Below are 20,734 nucleotides of genomic sequence, written 5' to 3'. Positions count from 1 at the left end.
TTTGCTTGGTGTTACCTTATTGTCCAGTTCGTCGTCGCTCTCGTCCAGTTCATCCAGTCGGAGGTTCCAGTCGTATTCAACGTGAACGTGAGGGTTAAACCTGCCGGACACCGCCTCCACCAGCTGGGAGACAGACAGGAAGTGTTCATCTTCCACTCAGTGACACAACAGCTTCATATCAGTGGCTCTAAAATACATCTTCACTGTTAGAATCTACAGCAGACTCCGCCCACTCCTTCACCAAGGTCTTTCTCTATTGGTCAAATCAGCCCCCTCCCAGAGTCACCAATTCAGTATCTGACCAAATGTCTCCCCTTCTGTTCCTGAGATATGACGTGAAAACATGATGATGTCACAGTCAAGCTGACCCTTGACCTTTTGACCTTCATTATTTTATCCTGTTAGACATTTGTGTCAAGTTTGGCCAGAATTAGTGAATGAATTCTTTAGTTATGGACAAAAACATTGTTTTGTGAGGTCACACTGACCTTTGACCTTGATTCATTCATTCATTTTCTGTAACCACTAATCCTGTTAGGGGTCGCAGGGGGTGGAGCCTATCCCAACTGACACTGGGTGAGAGGCAGGGTTCACCCTGGACAGGTCACCAGACTATCACAGGACTGACACATAGAGACAGACAACCATTCACACTCACATTCACACCTACGGACAATTTAGAGTCACCAATTAACCTGCATGTCTTTGGACTGTGGGAGGAAGCTGGAGCACCTGGAGGAAACCCACGCTGACACAGGGAGAACATGTCAGAGCACCTGGAGGAAACCCACACTGACACAGGGAGAACATGTCAGAGCACCTGGAGGAAACCCACACTGACACAGAGAGAACATGTCAGAGCACCTGGAGGAAACCCACGCTGACACAGGGAGAACATGTCAGAGCACCTGGAGGAAACCCACACTGACACAGGGAGAACATGTCAGAGCACCTGGAGGAAACCCACACTGACACAGGGAGAACATGTCAGAGCACCTGGAGGAAACCCACGCTGACACAGGGAGAACATGTCAGAGCACCTGGAGGAAACCCACGCTGACACAGGGAGAACATGTCAGAGCACCCGGAGGAAACCCACGCTGACACAGGGAGAACATGTCAGAGCACCTGGAGGAAACCCACGCTGACACAGGGAGAACATGTCCAGATATCATGTACACCAGAATGGGAAACATGGATGGACAACACAAAAACATCATGCTTCTGGCCACAGCTATGACCAGCGCTCCTGTGACATCAGCACACTACAAGTGATGATTACATCATGTTTGTTATACAGATCATAACAGACAGAACAGAGAGGTCAGGGTTCAGCTGGGGGGGGTACTGATTGCTGCGGAGGTTAGTTTACGTCCTGTCGTCCAGACAAACAGAACTTTGGGTCACTCAAAACAGAAATTCCTGAAAACGCCTTCTCAGGTGCTGATTTTTCTAAATGGATCATGTCCATGGTTCCTCTCTGTAATCATCACACTCTGGAAACAGCAGACAACTGGTTCACTAATGTTGTGTCACCGTTTGGTCCTATCACTGCAGCTTTATTTAATGAATGATCAAACAGAGGTGTCTGCTGCGCCGGATGTTTCTGCTCCACCTCAGCGGTTTAAAGTTCACCAGAACCAAGGGTTTTGGATCAAGACCGGTGGAACCAGCAGATGGTGGGACACTTTCCAGAGTATACTGGGAGAAAACGTTCTCGTATGTCTGAGTGAGCTCCTTCGTCCTTACACTGAACAAGAGTCAGCAGTGAGGAGATCTCCTGACAAGTTTTAAAAAGCTAACATTAACGTCTTCACAATCTTTGAGACGAGGTGGACTGCTGGAGACCGCTAATGCCACTGTGCTCTGGAGTCAGTTTCATGTTCTGGTGTCGACAGAGATATTTTGTAAAATGAAGGTCACATGGACACATTTTTTTAACAATATCTGTGGGCCAACCAATTACAAAATGGGGAATTCTCATCTGATTGGCCAGCACATGTTGACATGTTGTTGATTGGTTCAAGTCATGTTTCCTACCAGTTCTTCACACTGAGAGTTCTTCAGTCTTTGGGCGATGTCCAGAGCTGTCTCTCCACTCTGATTGGCTGAGAAGACACGAAACACAGGAAGTTTGTTAACAGTTCCCCCTGCTTCCAGTCTTTGTGCTACGCTAGGCTAACAGTTTCCCCTGCTTCCAGTCTTTATACTAAGCTAGGCTAACAGTTTCCCCCTTCCTCCAGTCTTTGTGCTAAGCTAGGCTAACAGTTTCCCCTTGCCTCAAGTCTTTGTGCTAAGCTAGGCTAACAGTTTCCCCCTTCCTCCAGTCTTTGTGCTAAGCTAGGCTAACAGTTTCCCCTTGCTTCCAGTCTTTGTGCTAAGCTAGGCTAACAGTTTCCCCCTGCTTCCAGTCTTTGCGCTAAGCTAGGCTAACAGTTTCCCCCTGTTTCCAGTCTTTGTGCTAAGCTAGGCTAACAGTCCTGGACTTGGAGAAGTGAGAGTACTCACTGATGGTGATGTCAGGTTTTCCTCTCAACAGCAGCTTCACACACTCTGACTTGTTGTACAGACAGCAGTAATGCAGAGCTGTGTTTCCTCCGTCTGTCTGTCCGTCCAGGTTACCACTGCAGACAGACAGACAGACAGACAGACAAACAGACAGACAGACAATTGGACACACAGACAGACACATTAACACACACACTGGTCCTCATTTATCAGTCTAATGACAAGAGTTCAGTCATGAAATGTTCTCATGTCATGGCGTGTGCGCGATCAGCTGTTGACAAATGTGGCCGACATTTAAAGATCCCGCCCTGATATGTTCTGGATTTAGAGGCCCCGCCCCCAGAGTTTACAACATGGAGAGACATGATAGGCTAACAGTTTCCTCCTGTCTCCAGTCGTTATGCCACACACACACACACACACACACACACACACATACACACACAGTTTCATACCTGTTTTGAACCAGGAAGTCGACCAGGTGGAGGGAGGAGGGGTCAGCTGTCTGCACACAGTGATGTAACGCCGTCTCTCCTGATTCCTGAACACAAAACATCAAACTGAACTCAGCCAACCTGTGTGTGTGTGTGTGTGTGTGTGTGTGTGTGTGTGTGCGTGTGTGTCTTTTCTAATGTCCTCGCTACATGTGACTGAAAACAACCATTCAGAGCAGAGGAGTGTGACGCAGCTGATCAAATACTCAGAGGTCTGGACTTTCCAGAATATTCTGGAAAAATTTTGTTTATTCATCGTTTTTGGCTGATTGTTTCGAATATGTTAAATATGTTTATATCACAGGACGGACATAACGCCCCGTCCGTGGCTGTCGCCGACGTGGAGAATGGAATCTGAATAAAGGTTCTGTTCCTGCATTTCCTGTTTCTCTGAGTCACAAACACATTTTAGTGTTTAGCTGTTTGTGACCCGGCCGCCATATTGGAGACAGTTCAACGAAGCCCGATGGACACTCTCCTTTCACAGTAAAATATGTTTGTGAAAACTTCTGAGGAGAGAAACAGGATCAGCTGTGACGCACATGACGGACAGCTGCGTCCTTACCTCTGATTGGCTGTTGCTGCCTTGCCACAGTCTGATTATAGTGAGAGGCAGGAAGAAGAGGAGGAGAGGAGGAAGAGGAGGAAGAGGAGGGAGAAGAGGAAGAGGAGGAGAAGGAGGGAGAGGAGGAAGAGGAGGGAGAAGAGGAAGAGGAGGAGAAGGAGGGAGAGGAGGAAGAGGAGGTCTCAGAGACAGTTTCAGCGCCGTCTCGTTTCCACAGGAAGCTGAGAGCAGCTACTTCCTCCTGAATCCTCCCGGTCACAGACAAACACAGAGGAACCGCCCCCTGACCTCTGACCCTGACCTCTGACCTTGACCTCTGACCCTGACCTCTGACCTCTGACTGACACGTCTAACACTGCGCTCACACTGTGACACAGCAGCAGTGTGACCAGCTGCATCATCACAGTGTCGCTGTTGAAGTGTTGCTCAATCACTTGTTAACGTAGTTATGATGTCACGGGCTCGTCACGTGTCACGTGCTCCTGCTTGCCGCCACAAATCACCTCGATCAAATGTTTTTATTTCATCATGAAAATATCTCCTCATTTCAACGCCACATTTTGCCGCCATGTTCTGTCCCTGTGTACACAGAAAGCTAGCATAGTTTCAGCTAACTGAGTTGAATAACCACAGCTGGAAACAAAGACATCTGATTGGCTGATGCTTCGCTGCGTCATTGGAGCGCTGAAGACAGTTGAGCTCTGATTTGTTGCGCGTCAGTTTGTAGCTTCATGTCTCCAGTTTCCACTGCTCCTAGTGTGAACATGACATCATGCTGCTGACATGAAGCTTCCAACTGAAGATGTTTTGTTTCCAGCTGTGTTCAGTTAGCTGAAGCTGTGCTAGCTTTACGTTCAGACGCCATGTGGCGGTGAAACGTGACAGATCAGAAATATAAATATCTCATGACCTAATTCAGACTTCAGCTGACGCTCAGTCCAGCTGCTTTGTGGCAGGAAGCTGATGATGACATCACTACGTTAACAAACACTTGAACAGCGACTCGGTGATAATGAAGGTTGTGATGTTGCCGTCTGTGAACGCAGCAAAACGTTCAGGTGGAGGTGACGACAGACAGGGTTCATGTTTAACACACCTTCCCTGGTTCAGGTAAGGGCTGCAGAAGCTCCACCCCCTCAGCATACAGCTGGATGATTGACAGCAGGTCTCTGGATCGCACCGCTTCGTACACCTCGTTCAGCCCGCTGGTCACCATGGAGACGGTGCGCCTGATGAACTTGCGGTCGATGTATTTGGCGTTGATGAACTCCTTCCTGACCATCCTGCAGAGAGCAGCAGGTAAAACAGGTGAGACACGAGACGTCGCCTCCTCCCTGGGTGGAGACACGTTCACTGATACAGACACTCACATGTCGCTGGACGCCGTCGGCTTCAGGGACAGAGATGATAGGCCGGCCTCCATGATGTCATTAAAACTACAGTTCCCAACATTCCTGGCAAGCTGACAGGACGTAAGGAGAGTCAACAAAGAGACGGGATGACTTCAACGCAACGTCACTCACTGCCGTCACAATGGCCACGCCCCCTGTTAAGTGAAAGTTATGAACTTGACCCGGGAGAGACGCTCGTCGTGCGGCTCGGAGTTCACAATGCTGAAAAGTTGCTGCGTTGTTCACTGCACAGCAAACAAATAATGCTCCCAGAGAGAAATCTGTGGCTCACAGCGTCACACGCACAGCTGTGGATCATTACACCAGCGTCACGTCTGTGGAACGAACTTCATCACAGATTAGATGGCTAACGTTAGCCAGCTAGCTAACGTCAGTTGATCTCAACAATAACATGAGATGTTCAAAGCCAAGAAGTTAATTCTAATGAATGTTAAGTAATGAACTGACTGTCCACACAGAGGCTGGCAGCTGTGAAGGACACACATCATTTTCACTTCCTCGTCGTAGCGAAGGCGTTACGACCCGTGTCTCTCTCTCTGGAGCCTGACTGACTCAACTGATTGGGTTTATTTACACTTGATGTGTGTGAAGAGGCTCTGCAGCCAATCACAACCCCATGTTTCTATCGCCTATGATGTCATCAGCACGCGACCCATTGTAGTCATGTATGCAGAAGGGACAGAGAGAGAGAGCAAGACACCCAGACAGACAGACACACAGACAGCTGAGGTTACCAGCAGCTCAGACGTTCCCAGTTTATCCAGTTCCAGACTCTGGATTCTGGACACATGGACTCCCATCTCTCTGTGAATCCCTGAACATTCGATGCAGGTCAGGACGCCGAGGTTAGTGGTGATCCAGCGAGGATCTAAACAATCAACAAGTTCGTCAGGTGACATCATCACCAGCATGGCTCTGACCACACACACACACACACACACACCAACCTGAAGCTCCACAGTCGCAGCAGATGTTGTTGCCTGGTGACCGCAGCACCTCGTCAATGATGCTCTTGATAAGCTCCTCCTCCTCCACACTCCACACTGAGCTCTGACCTCCGCCCTGAAACGCCACATTCAGGGCCTCCTCCTTACTGTTGGTCAGCACAGACACCCAACTGCAGCACACACACACACACACACACACACACACACACACACACAGAGTCTCAGATGTGTCACAGGTGATGAAGATGTTCAGATGTTTCACAGTCTCACCTGACAAACTCTGCCTCGTCTTCAGCCTGAAAGTGGTACGTCCGATTATCTGCAGGACAGGACATCATCATCATCATCATCATCATCATCACCATCATCATCATCACCATCATCATCACCATCGTCATCATCGTCATCATCATCATCATCATCGTCATCATCATCATCATCATCATCATCGTCATCATCATCATCAGCGAGACCTACGGGAGATCAGGTCGAAGCACTTCTTGTCCTCTGCGCTGGGTTTCACCTGACAGGTGAGCAGGTTCAGTCTGACAGGCTGTCTGTTAGACTGACAGACACATGGACAGACAGACAGACAGACAGATAGACAGACAGACAGGCCTTTAAACATCAGACTTTGTCATCTTACAGCACATCAGCAGTGAACCAGTCTCCTTGTTCTAACTGGTTTTACTGTGTTTTAAAAAAAACTTTATACGAGCATTGATTTTGATAAAATCAAAACAGTTTTTATCTTCAGGTGATTTCACAGTCAATAAACCAGATGTCTCATATTTCTGTCCCTCTGACCCGACTCACTGCAGCTGTAAACAGAATCAGAATTTAACCTGAAGAGTTCAGTTTAGATGGACGCTGAAAGGAGACACTGAAATCTGACTCCACATCGGCTGCTGAATATTTAATAATGTGACTCAGCATCAGCAGACGGACAGACAGACAGAGAGTTTCCTGTCTTCAGCTCTGATTCATCCTCAGTCTGTTATCGTCACTGAGTCCTCAATAAAACACGGACTGGTCCTTTAATAACACACAGCTTCAGTCAGAGCGATCAGCTGACAGAGAGATGACTTTATTTTATATTATTTCAATTCAAATCTTACTTTGTCTCTGTAAATATGAACTATGGTGCAGGCTATGTGTTTTCATTTGACGTGATGTCACAGAGTAACGTACAGATTTATGGAATAATGTACAGATTTGTGAAGTAACGTACAGATTTGTGGAGTAACGTACAGATTTGTGAATTAACGTACAGATTTCTGGAGTAACGTACACATTTGTCAAATAACATACAGATTTGTGAAGTAACGTACAGATTTCTGGAGTAATGTACAGATTTCTGGAGTAACGTATAGATTTGTCAAATAACATACAGATTTGTGAAGTTACGTACAGATTTCTGGAGTAACGTACAGATTTCTGGAGTAACGTACAGATTTGTCAAATAACATACAGATTTGTGGAGTAATGTACAGATTTGTGGAGTAACGTACAGATTTGCCAAAAAACATACAGATTTGTGAAGTAACGTACAGATTTGTGAAGTAACGTACAGATTTCTGGAGTAATGTACAGATTTCTAGAGTAACGTATAGATTTGTCAAATAACATACAGATTTGTTAAGTAACGTACAGATTTGTGGAGGAACGTACAGATTTGTGAAGTAACGTACAGATTTGTGGAATATCGTACAGATTTGTGAAGTAACATACAGATTTGTGGAGTAACATACAGATTTGTGAAGTAACGTACAGATTTGTGGAATATCGTACAGATTTGTGAAGTAACATACAGATTTGTGGAGTAACATACAGATTTGTGAAGTAACGTACAGATTTGTGGAATATCGTACAGATTTGTGAAGTAACATACAGATTTGTGAAGTAACGTACAGATTTGTGGAGTAACGTACGGATTTGTAAAGTAACGTACAGATTTGTGAAGTAACATACAGATTTGTGGAGTAACGTACAGATTTGTTAAGTAACATACAGATTTGTGAAGTAACGTACAGATTTGTCAAATAACATACAGATTTGTGAAGTTACGTACAGATTTGTGAAGTAACGTACAGATTTGTCGAATAACGTACAGATTTGTGAAGTAACATACAGATTTGTGGAGTAACATACAGATTTGTGAAGTAACGTACGGATTTATTAAGTAACGTACAGATTTGTGAAGTAATGTACAGATTTGTGGAGTAACGTACAGATTTGTGGAGTAACACACAGATTTGTGAAGTAACGTACAGATTTGTGGAGTAATGTACGGATTTGTTAAGTAACGTACAGATTTGTGGAGTAACGTCCAAATTTGTCGAATAACGTACAGATTTGTGAAGTAACGTATAGATTTGTCAAATAACATACAGATTTGTTAAGTAACGTACAGATTTGTGGAGTAACGTACAGATTTGTGGAGTAACATACAGATTTGTGGAGTAACGTACAGATTTGTTAAGTAACGTACAGATTTGTGAAGTAACGTACAGATTTGTCAAATAACATACAGATTTGTGAAGTTACGTACAGATTTGTGGAGTAACGTACAGATTTGTGAAGTAACGTACAGATTTGTCGAATAACGTACAGATTTGTGAAGTAACATACAGATTTGTGGAGTAATGTACAGATTTCTGGAGTAACGTATAGATTTGTCAAATAACATACAGATTTGTGAAGTTACATACAGATTTGTGGAGTAACGTACAGATTTGTGAAGTAACGTACAGATTTGTGAAGTAACGTACAGATTTCTGGAGTAACGTATAGATTTGTCAAATAACATACAGATTTGTGAAGTTACATACAGATTTGTGGAGGAACGTACAGATTTGTGAAGTAACGTACAGATTTGTGGAATATCGTACAGATTTGTGAAGTAACATACAGATTTGTGGAGTAACATACAGATTTGTGAAGTAACGTACAGATTTGTGGAATATCGTACAGATTTGTGAAGTAACATACAGATTTGTGGAGTAACATACAGATTTGTGAAGTAACGTACAGATTTGTGGAGTAACGTACGGATTTGTGGAGTAACACACAGATTTGTGAAGTAACGTACAGATTTGTGGAGTAATGTACGGATTTGTTAAGTAACGTACAGATTTGTGGAGTAACGTCCAAATTTGTCGAATAACGTACAGATTTGTGAAGTAACGCATAGATTTGTCAAATAACATACAGATTTGTTAAGTAACGTACAGATTTGTGGAGTAACGTACAGATTTGTGGAGTAACATACAGATTTGTGGAGTAACGTACAGATTTGTTAAGTTACGTACAGATTTGTGGAGTAACGTACAGATTTGTGAAGTAACGTACAGATTTGTCGAATAACGTACAGATTTGTGAAGTAACGTACAGATTTGTGGAGTAACATACAGATTTGTGAAGTAACGTACAGATTTATTAAGTAACGTACAGATTTGTGAAGTAATGTACAGATTTGTGGAGTAACGTACAGATTTGTGGAGTAACATACAGATTTGTGAAGTAACGTACAGATTTGTGGAGTAATGTACGGATTTGTTAAGTAACGTACAGATTTGTGGAGTAACGTCCAAATTTGTCGAATAACGTACAGATTTGTGAAGTAACGTATAGATTTGTCAAATAACATACAGATTTGTTAAGTAACGTACAGATTTGTGGAGTAACATACAGATTTGTGGAGTAACGTATAGATTTGTGAAGTAACGTATAGATTTGTCAAATAACATACAGATTTGTGGAGTAACGTACAGATTTGTGGAGTAACATACAGATTTGTGAAGTAACGTATAGATTTGTCAAATAACATACAGATTTGTGAAGTAACATACAGATTTGTGGAGTAACGTACAGATTTGTGGAGTAACATACAGATTTGTGAAGTAACGTATAGATTTGTCAAATAACATACAGATTTGTGAAGTAACATACAGATTTGTGGAGTAACGTAAAGATTTGTGGAGTAACATACAGTTTTGTGAAGTAACGTACAGATTTGTTAAGTAACGTACAGGTTTGTGGAGTAACGTACAGATTTGTCGAATAACGTACAGATTTGTGAAGTAACGTATAGATTTGTGGAGTAACATACAGATTTGTGGAGTAACGTCCAAATTTGTCGAATAACGTACAGATTTGTGAAGTAACGTACAGATTTGTCAAATAACATACAGATTTGTTAAGTAACGTACAGATTTGTGGAGTAACATACAGATTTGTGGAGTAACGTCCAAATTTGTCGAATAACGTACAGATTTGTGAAGTAACGTATAGATTTGTCAAATAACATACAGATTTGTTAAGTAACGTACAGATTTGTGGAGTAACGTACAGATTTGTGGAGTAACGTATAGATTTGTCAAATAACATACAGATTTGTTAAGTAACGTATAGATTTGTCAAATAACACACAGATTTGTTAAGTAACGTACAGATTTGTGGAGTAACGTATAGATTTGTGAAGTAAAGTATAGATTTGTCAAATAACATACAGATTTGTGGAGTAACGTATAGATTTGTGAAGTAACGTATAGATTTGTCAAATAACATACAGATTTGTGAAGTAACATACAGATTTGTGGAGTAACGTACAGATTTGTGGAGTAACATACAGATTTGTGAAGTAACGTATAGATTTGTCAAATAACATACAGATTTGTGAAGTAACATACAGATTTGTGGAGTAACATACAGATTTGTGGAGTAACGTACAGATTTGTGGAGTAACATACAGTTTTGTGAAGTAACGTACAGATTTGTTAAGTAACGTACAGATTTGTGGAGTAACGTACAGATTTGTGAAGTTACATACAGATTTGTTAAGTAACGTACAGGTTTGTGGAGTAACGTATAGATTTGTCGAATAACGTACAAATTTGTGAAGTAACGTACAGATTTGTGGAGGAACGTACAGATTTGATAAGTAACATACAGATTTGTCGAATAACGTACAGATTTGTGGAGGAATGTACAGATTTGATAAGTAACGTACAGATTTGTCGAATAACGTACAGATTTGTGAAGTAACGTACAGATTTGTGGAGTAACGTATAGATTTGCTGAATAACGTACAGATTTGTGGAGTTACGTACAGATTTGTGAAGTTACGTACAGATTTGTGGAGTAACGTACAGTTTTGTGAAGTAACGTACAGATTTGTGGAGTAACGTACAGATTTGTGGAGGAAGTAACGTACAGATTTGTCGAATAACGACAGATTTGTGAAGTAACGTACAGATTTGTGAAGTAACGTACAGATGTGTTAAGTAATGTACAGCTTTATGGAGTAACGTACAGATTTGTGGAGGAACGTACAGATTTGTTAAGTAACATACAGATTTGTCGATTAACGTACAGATTTGTGGAGTAATGTACAGATTTGTTAAGTAACATACAGATTTGTGGAGGAACGTACAGATTTGTGGAGGAACGTACAGATTTGTGAAGTTACATACAGATTTGTTAAGTAACGTACAGATTTGTGAAGTTACATACAGATTTGTTAAGTAACGTACAGGTTTGTGGAGTAACGTATAGATTTGTCGAATAACGTACAAATTTGTGAAGTAACGTACAGATTTGTGGAGGAACGTACAGATTTGATAAGTAACGTACAGATTTGTCGAATAACGTACAGATTTGTGGAGGAATGTACAGATTTGATAAGTAACGTACAGATTTGTCGAATAACGTACAGATTTGTGAAGTAACGTACAGATTTGTGGAGGAACGTACAGATTTGATAAGTAACGTACAGATTTGTCGAATAACGTACAGATTTGTGGAGGAATGTACAGATTTGATAAGTAACGTACAGATTTGTCGAATAACGTACAGATTTGTGAAGTAATGTACAGATTTGTGGAGTAACGTATAGATTTGCTGAATAACGTACAGATTTGTGGAGTTACGTACAGATTTGTGAAGTTACGTACAGATTTGTGGAGTAACGTACAGTTTTGTGAAGTAACGTACAGATTTGTGGAGTAACGTACAGATTTGTGGAGGAAGTAATGTACAGATTTGTCGAATAACGTACAGATTTGTGAAGTAACGTACAGATTTGTGGAGTAACGTACAGATTTGTCGAATAACGTACAGATTTGTGAAGTAACGTACAGATTTGTGAAGTAACGTACAGATGTGTTAAGTAACGTACAGCTTTATGGAGTAACGTACAGATTTGTGGAGGAACGTACAGATTTGTTAAGTAACATACAGATTTGTCGATTAACGTACAGATTTGTGAAGTAACGTACAGATTTGTGGAGTAATGTACAGATTTGTTAAGTAACATACAGATTTGTGGAGTAACGTACAGATTTGTCAAATAATGTACAGATTTGTGGAGGAACGTACAGATTTGTGGAGTAACGTACAGATTTGTCGAATAACGTACAGATTTGTTAAGTAACGTTCAGATTTGTGGAGTAACGTACAGATTTGTCGAATAACGTACAGATTTGTGAAGTAACGTACAGATGTGTTAAGTAACGTACAGCTTTATGGAGTAACATACAGATTTGTGAAGTAACGTACAGATTTGTTAAGTAACGTACAGATTTGTCGATTAACGTACAGATTTGTGAAGTAACGTATAGATTTGTGAAGTAACATACAGATTTGTGGAGGAACGTACAGATTTGTGGAGGAATGTACAAATTTGTCGAATAATGTACAGATTTATGAAGTAACGTATAGATTTGTCAAATAACATACAGATTTGTTAAGTAACGTTCAGATTTGTGAAGTAACGTACAGATTTGTCGAATAACGTACAGATTTGTGAAGTAACGTACAGATTTGTGAAGTAACGTACAGATGTGTTAAGTAACGTACAGCTTTATGGAGTAACGTACAGATTTGTCGAATAACGTACAGATTTGTGAAGTAACGTACAGATTTGTGAAGTAACGTACAGCTTTATGGAGTTACGTACAGATTTGTGGAGGAATGTACAGATTTGTTAATAACGTACAGATTTGGAGATTAACGTACAGATTTGTGAAGTAACGTACAGATTTGTGAAGTAACGTACAGATTTGTGGAGTAACATACAGATTTGTTAAGTAACGTACAGATTTGTCGAGGAACGCACAGATTTGTCGAATAATGTACAGATTTGTGAAGTAACGTACAGATTTGTGAAGTAACGTACAGAGTTGTGGAGTAACGTACAGATTTGTGGAGGAACGTACAGATTTGTCGAATAATGTACAGATTTGTGAAGTAACGTACAGATTTGTGGAGTAACGTACAGATTTGTGGAGGAACGTACAGATTTGTCGAATAATGTACAGATTTGTGAAGTAACGTACAGATTTGTGGAGGAACGTACAGATTTGTCGAATAATGTACAGATTTGTGAAGTAATGTACAGATTTGTGAAGTAACGTACAGATTTGTGGAGTAACGTACAGATTTGTCCTGGATCCTTTGCTGCTGCCGTTGTTCTGTCTGTTGACCATTTGTAAACACATTACAAATGGTAATGTGTAATGTTCTCTACGGGACCGCAGAGAAAATTAATCTGAGATATCTTTAGTTTATCAGCCTGATAAAACTGAACACTGGTGCTGTGTCCTGATGCTGATGGGTGCAATGCATGATGGTAGATGTGGTACTTACTGTAGCATGAGCAATGGTGAGGAAGCCGCTCTTCACTGAACATTTCCTCCTCTGCCAGACCTTCCTCAGCCTGATGAACACACAAACACACTGAAGCTTCAGACTGAAAACTTGTCACCAGAGTGTGACTGAAACAAAACCTACAGGGGCCCACAGGAGCCTACAGGGGCCCACAGGAGCCTACAGGGGCCCACAAGAGCCTACAGAGGCTTTGTTATAGTCCACACATGTCAAACATCCTGTTGACCCCTGTGCAGGTGAATAATCAAACAGTCGTACCCGTCACTCTTCTTCAGCAGGTATCCTCTCTTCTCACTGCCAAACTCCTTGTTTCCCTGCAGCTGGTGCATACTGTACCCACTCTGTTTACTCTGAGAGTCCTGACAAACAAACAAACAAACAAACAAACAAACAGGATATGTATAAATACTACAGGAAACAGTCTGGATCAGTCTGTCTGTCAGCAGGGACGTACGTCATTAACAGATGGTTAATTATTATATCTAATGATTGACTTACTCTCCTGGACTTCAGTCAGAGGGCGACAGAGAGACAGAGACAGAGGTCAAAGGTCATTGGCTGAGTGAGGCAGGTACAGGTGAGCTGTTCATACTCAAACATACACTTCATCATGTTATCAGTTTTTTTTTTAGAACTGACAGGTGTATCACATTAGACCACACCCCTGACCCCGCCCTCCACAGCACAGCCTATCAGCTCTCTCCAGGTATGAGGAGCGACCTCCAGACGACACAGCAGTTCCTCTAATGTCCACCAGAGGGTGTCGGTCCCCACAGACAGCCATGTTACATGTTTACAGCAGAAAATAATTGGACAAAGACACCGTCGAAGAAGTCAGGTGTCAGATACATTTTGTTTTCAAGTATGTTTTAAGTTAGCCAAAATCAGCATTAGCATTATCAAAGTTTACCATAGCTGTAAATGCACCATGCTAACAAAGCTAGCAGCTAGCATCAGGCTAAGCTTTCTGTGTAACCTCTTGGTCACAAGCAGCATCTACAAAAATTAAGCCTCTTATGATGAGATATAATCGGGCAATTAAAATTTTGGACAGAAAACCAATAAGAGCACATCATTGTCATGTTCTTCAGAAACTAAACATACTGAGTTTTGATGATTTCATTAATTTCAAACTCATCCATAAACGCCTACATAATCAGGCTCCCCAGGTGCTTTGTGACCTCGTGGTTCCACTCAGAGCTTCAGGCTCAGTAACACATGGCGCAGCCAGTGGGAACTGTCAGGTTCACCTGTGTAAATCCACATTTGGACAATTCTGTCTGCGGAATTCTTTACCTTCCAGACAAACTGGATCCTGATTTCAATCACTTTAAACTCAAACTGAAACACTTTTTGAATAAGAATCAGTGATGCAGTCATAAATAATTTGGTGCTTCCTATTCTGTGGTGCAGTTTGTGTCTTGTTTTGTCTCTACTGTTACTGATGTGACTCTAAACTGTCACGTGTGTTTTGTTGCTGAGTCTTTTGTATCTTAAGGCCCAGCGAGGGACGGGCACTGCACATTAGCTCAGGCTATAAATGCTGTGGTGTGGCATTTATGTCTGCTACATGTCTCTGTACAGATAAACATTCAATAAAATATGCTCCTCCCTCTCATTGAAATATGCTCACTGCTGAGGAGTCCACGTTATGGTGGCTGGGTCTATTATCTATACTGTCTGTGGTTAAACCCCGCCTTATTGCATCAGCCTATCAGCTCTGTTCAGGTGTGCTGATAAACCCCACTCCACCATTTTAAGTCCCTCCCAGCTCCATTAAACCCCATTATACTCAGTTTAACTAAACTCCACCCAGACCCATATTTTAAATGACAACGTTAGAATTTCACCAGAGCAGAGTCTGGAGGAGTTACCGCCTGATGAAACATTAAACACTGATCATGGTGGTTGAGTCGTCCTGCAGCTCCCGCCGGCTGCACATTGGCTGCAGCAGTTCCTACATGAATTATGGGTGTTGTAGTTTTTAAACTGGCAATGAACTAGATGAAGAGAACGCAAGTTGCAGCCACAAGGACAGGGAAAGCGCAGGCAGCCACAAGAAGGAGTGATTTGCACGTTGCAGTGCAGCCTCTTGTTCTAACTGTTCAAAACTGTTCTACAAACTGACAGGCCTGAATGTACCAGGCGTCTTTTATTTTGTTAGCTTTTTTTTTATTGCGTTTAAAGGACAAGTGCTCTTACACTGATCACTTCCGTTAAATAAAACAAGAAAATGTCTCATCCCTAATGTATTCAACCATCCCTACTGACATCACAACCTAAATTCAACCAAATATCAGCATCTAGCGATGTTGGCGTCCAACTGTGTGACCTCATCACCCCCACCCTCCCAGGTGTTGTACCTCCCTCTGGTCCAGCTGTAAGGAGCTCTTGATGAGATCTCTGAGAGCCGTCAGCTGCTTCTTCTCCTCATCCTGACTCTGTTTGATCTGTGGAGACAGGTCACACCTGAGAGCTCACTGTGGGCTCACCTGAGAGCTCACTGTGGGCTCACCTGAGAGCTCACTGTGGGCTCACCTGAGAGCTCACCTGAGAGCTCACCTGAGCTGATCAGTCAGAACAGGACATACGAGGCTCTTACATTGAACAGGTCGGCTGCCAGTTTCTCGATGTACTGCTTCAGTTTATCAACTGTTTTCAACCCATCCTGAAAAAAACTGCAGACAGGAAGTCATCACACGAGGTTCAGAGACTTTTCAAAATAAAGTGCAGACGTACAGCTGAGGCTGAAGTGACGGTTCTTACTTGCACTGAGCGTGGTAATACTTGATGAGGTTCTGCAGCAGGTCCACCCCCTTCTTGGTTTTAATCTCGTTGACTTTGATCAGATACTGTTGGACACAAAGACACTCAGCTGTTAGTCACACCTGCAGCCTGAGGGTGGCGCCATCGCTGCTGCTGCTGTAAGGACTCTGGCCCAATTCCAATCCGGCCCCTAAAGACTCAAGCCCTGAACCCTCACTGTCTTAACTGACGTCAGCTGTAAGTGATTGAGTGTGAGAGTCTGAAAGGGCTCCAGCACTTATCCCCCTCTCTACAAAATGTTGTTGACACTGGCGGCTCTGGGCGTGATCATTTATCTGTTATTGTCAGCACGCACAAGGCGTGTGAGGAATAGACTCCCTGATCAGTCAATCCTTATTCAAGCACTTGCGTTGCAAAATGGGCAAGAGGTAAGTTTGAAATAATGAATTTACTGTGTTTTTACCATATGCATGTTTTTTCTAAACTAGCATCAAAAGTGTTGTAAATGATATAGTGATATCTATCTTATATGTATCTATATATCTATATCTATATCGTTACCGTTTGCAAATCTGCCGACCGTGTTTATTTGTTTACAGGTTTTTATAACACTTCCGGTGTTCTGAGGGCAACCCCTGTATTTGACGTCACAACGCTATGAACTGTGGGTAATTTCCTTACCGTAAGTCCGCATCGATGCTGACCTGCGGTAAGGGGGCATAAAGGGCTCACTCACTGACTGATTCACTGACTTGACGATTTGACAGTGGGACAGCCCTCACACACTCACACACTTCACATGAACGTGCCTCTAAGTCAGTGAGTCTGTAAGAGATCGGATTGGAATTGGGCCTCTGTGTACCTCACACATCTGCAGCTGGAACAGTCTCCTCTCTTTCTCCATCTCCTCAGCAATCTCAGCTCCGGTGATTTCTGTCCGGATCATCCCGTGTTGTTTGGCGTGCTCTCTCTTCTCCTTCTCGATCTTCGTGCTGAAAAACAGACAATAAAAAGCTGTCGGTCACACCTGTTCGTCACGTCCTCAGGTAACAGCCTCTGTCAGTGACTTCACCTGAGACCGACTCAGAGCTCTGCAGCAAACAGAACCACGACATCTCACACTTGTCAGTTTAACAACTAGATTTAAAACCATGAAAGACAAATGGTCGAGATAAAGAAATTACGTCTTGTTGATCTTTACGTCTTCAGTCTCAGAATAATTTAATCCTGAGACTTAAACGTCCCAAGCGTTATTGGACCAGGTGGATTAAATCCTGACAGTGAGGAGAGATGCCTTGTGGATAAATGTGTCCACAGACGTCTCTTTCATGATGTGAGTCAATGGGACAAAGACTTTCTGGGCCCAGTGACATCACCTGACAGAGCAGGAAGTTGTAGCTACATGGTTTGATCACTATGAAAATTAGCTTCAAAGCCTGGCGCACTTCCTGAACACCTGGTCATCACCAGCAGTAAACAGCGTCACCCCTTTGTGGATGGCATCACCAGTTGACATGACATCATCAGTTCTGCACATTAACATTACATCATATCCTGTTTATGTCCCACAGAGACAGAGAGCGGGCTCATGGTGTAAAAAACTGACAAATGTTTTATCTACGTTGTACCATCGTTATCTGAGAGCTGCTGGCGTCCCTCAGGGCTCCATTTGAGCTCCTCCTTAATTTTACAGTCATGTTTTCATTCACTGCAGCCGTCTCATCCTGTCATCTTTACTACAGGTGAGGTGAACACACACCTGCTACACCTGTCACAGCCTCCTGACACTCCACTTCCTGTTCGGCTTGTATTTGTAAGGTCTCAGTTCGACCTGATCAGTGTCAAAAGACTAAACACTGTCTTTAAACAGGAAGTAGATTTAGAAAAAAATGACGTCCTCATGTGAGAACATAATAAAGTCCCATGTTCTCAAACGAGTTCTGCCTAATTAACAGCGTCTTGTTATTGTTGCTAACACTGATCAAATTTGTCGTCATATCAAACTACAAACTTTATTAATCATAAATTAAGTTTGGACCCTAACATGTGATCAGGTTTTGTCCACGTCTGTCTCCGGGTCGGCCGCAGTCTGACTCAGCAGAGATGGCGGTTATCTTGTTTTTACATGGATTAGTGTGTTGTGGTGTCACTGCCACTAGATGTCCACGATCAAGGACAACAGGCCTGAGTGAAGCAGGATGAAGTATAAGGTCCAGTAAACCCAGAATGTGACGCCCTCATGTGAGGACGTCACATTCTGGGTTTAAAAGCCAAATTTAAACCAACTCACAACTTTGTCTCGTAGTCCCTCCAGGCTTTATCAAACGGTTTCTTCAGATCCTGAAACAGAAAAAACAAAGTGACAGTGAAGTAAACAAAGTTTCACCTGAAGATACATTTGACATTTTATCTCCTTTCAAAATAATCATATGTAATAAAGAGGAGTGAAGACAGGCCGGCCGCTCACCCCTTTGACTCCTCTCAGGTCGCCTTTTAACAGCGAGTCCAGAGTGAAAACGACGTTATGACTCAAACTCTGCAGCTGAAAACATACACACTGATTTGACCTCATTCAAACACTCTCAGCTGACTCACTGATTGATTGATTGACTGATTAATTGATCGATCGCCTGACTCACCAGGTTCTTGAGCAGAGCAGCGAGTTCTTTAACGAGGCAGGAGAACTTAACGAAGGCTGATCCCAGTTCAGACTGGTTTCCTCCCAGTCTGTCCAGAGCCTGACTGAAGCTCTCCTGGTTCCCAGCATGCTCTGCTCCGACACCACCACCACCACCACAACAACAACAACAACAACAACAACAACATCAGCAGATTGAACAGCTGGGATTTCCTCTTTGACCACACCCACTGTGATGTCACAGAGGACTGGAGGTGACGGAGGTTCAGGTCGTCTTTAAAGGTCCCGCAAGGTGAAAATTCTCTTTTGTGTCTGTTATTAACTGAATATCAGTTCCTCTGATAAAATACAGAACTTTTATAATTTAAGAATCTGAGCCAGTTAAACAAAACACCTTAAGTTTCTCCTTATTAAAGTCTGAGTTAAGGTTCCCTTAAAATATAATCAGTAGCAATAAACACCCTTAATGACTCATTAACACTCAGCGTTACAGACAGATGGAGCTTCTGTCTGAACTCTGAGGTCATTTCCTCCGTGTCACGTTTCCTTAAAGTGTTTTTTAAAATATTTTTCTGGGCATTTTAGCCTTTAATTAATGGACAGGGAAACAAAAAAACAAAAAAAACAAAACCCATCAGCATTCTGAAGGCGGTGCACCACGATCAATTAGGTCCATCTAGCCTGCAGAGTTAATAGGTAGTGTGCAGTGATGTGATGTCATGTGATGACGTCATGTGTCTAACATACAGAAACATGTTTCTATCTTAACAGTGTTCATATATTTGAATATAATGTATAATGTATTCAGCTGTAATGTGATGGAGCCCAAACACACTGGGCACAAACTCAACATCAAACACAAAGGCTGCAGGCTGGGTTTGAACCCGCGGCTGCTGCGTCTGATCACGGGGCGTCCGCTCCATCCACTGAGCCACCGATGCTCCGTGGTAATTACTTTAATAATGGATTGTGATTTATGTCCAGGGAAAACCACAACAAGGGTCCAAAGTCTTTTCAGAGCCAGAGACACTTTTCTTACGGGCCGACAAACCGCTGTCTCTCTGATGTGTTCAGTGTCTCTGATGTTATAAAGAAAAGAATCAAAGGACAATGCATAAAATGTGCTGTGATGATAATGTAAATCCAGGATGTGTAATATGTGATATATGTGGGTGGAACAGATTGTTAGATAAATGATAGTGTGAGGTCAAACAGTATCTTTCATATAGACACTCCTCCAGGGAGACATCCAAACAGGCTCTAATCACCTTCTCCTTACACAACAGCCTCTGAATACACTGGGCCTCAACCTCCACCACTTCATTCACTGAAGGACACGCCATGTTTCTACTTCCTGCTACACGCTCAGCCTCAGGCTGACATGAAGCAAACCTGTGACTCAGCAGGTTAGCTTCATGGAGTATGTTACCATAGTAACTGACTCAGGGTTACACTGATCCAGGGGCCTGTATCACGAAGCGAGATCAACCTTTCCTGGGTTACCCAGACCTATCCTGGGTTGACTAACCCTAACAATGGCAATCAGGATAATTGGTATCACGACGCTGGATATCAACTCGGTAACTCAACCCAGAGTTGCTTTATCAAGAGCCGTGAACGCGCACGCAGCGGACCAATCACAATCATGAGAGAAGCGCAGCGTCACTGAGCGTCACTGAGCGTCCTCACAGAGCGCCGTATGTGAGGGAGAAAAAAAGTGTTTCTCGTGAGGATCA

General features: G+C 42.6%; 1 protein-coding gene across 1 annotated transcript in view; it reads right to left on the bottom strand.

The window, feature by feature from the left end:
• asap1a (ArfGAP with SH3 domain, ankyrin repeat and PH domain 1a) overlaps positions 1-20,734 on the bottom strand; it is a 43,610-nt gene that overhangs the window by 12,323 nt on the left and 10,553 nt on the right. The window contains exons 3-21 of the mRNA XM_033651023.2: positions 19,000-19,130; positions 18,828-18,902; positions 18,651-18,700; positions 17,223-17,352; positions 16,361-16,446; positions 16,197-16,272; positions 15,958-16,044; positions 13,853-13,953; positions 13,574-13,643; positions 6,404-6,491; positions 6,197-6,245; positions 5,927-6,096; positions 5,714-5,847; positions 4,938-5,029; positions 4,664-4,850; positions 2,964-3,049; positions 2,509-2,624; positions 2,041-2,108; positions 16-123 (exon numbers count right to left, since the gene is read on the bottom strand). Coding sequence (XP_033506914.2) covers positions 16-123; positions 2,041-2,108; positions 2,509-2,624; positions 2,964-3,049; positions 4,664-4,850; positions 4,938-5,029; positions 5,714-5,847; positions 5,927-6,096; positions 6,197-6,245; positions 6,404-6,491; positions 13,574-13,643; positions 13,853-13,953; positions 15,958-16,044; positions 16,197-16,272; positions 16,361-16,446; positions 17,223-17,352; positions 18,651-18,700; positions 18,828-18,902; positions 19,000-19,130 — 1,904 coding nt within the window. The remainder of the gene's footprint in view (positions 1-15; positions 124-2,040; positions 2,109-2,508; positions 2,625-2,963; positions 3,050-4,663; positions 4,851-4,937; positions 5,030-5,713; positions 5,848-5,926; positions 6,097-6,196; positions 6,246-6,403; positions 6,492-13,573; positions 13,644-13,852; positions 13,954-15,957; positions 16,045-16,196; positions 16,273-16,360; positions 16,447-17,222; positions 17,353-18,650; positions 18,701-18,827; positions 18,903-18,999; positions 19,131-20,734) is intronic.

The sequence above is a fragment of the Epinephelus lanceolatus genome, chromosome 12 (assembly GCF_041903045.1).
Source record: "Epinephelus lanceolatus isolate andai-2023 chromosome 12, ASM4190304v1, whole genome shotgun sequence".
NCBI lineage: Eukaryota > Metazoa > Chordata > Actinopteri > Perciformes > Serranidae > Epinephelus > Epinephelus lanceolatus.
This window is presented reverse-complemented; position numbering and strand designations above follow the sequence as displayed.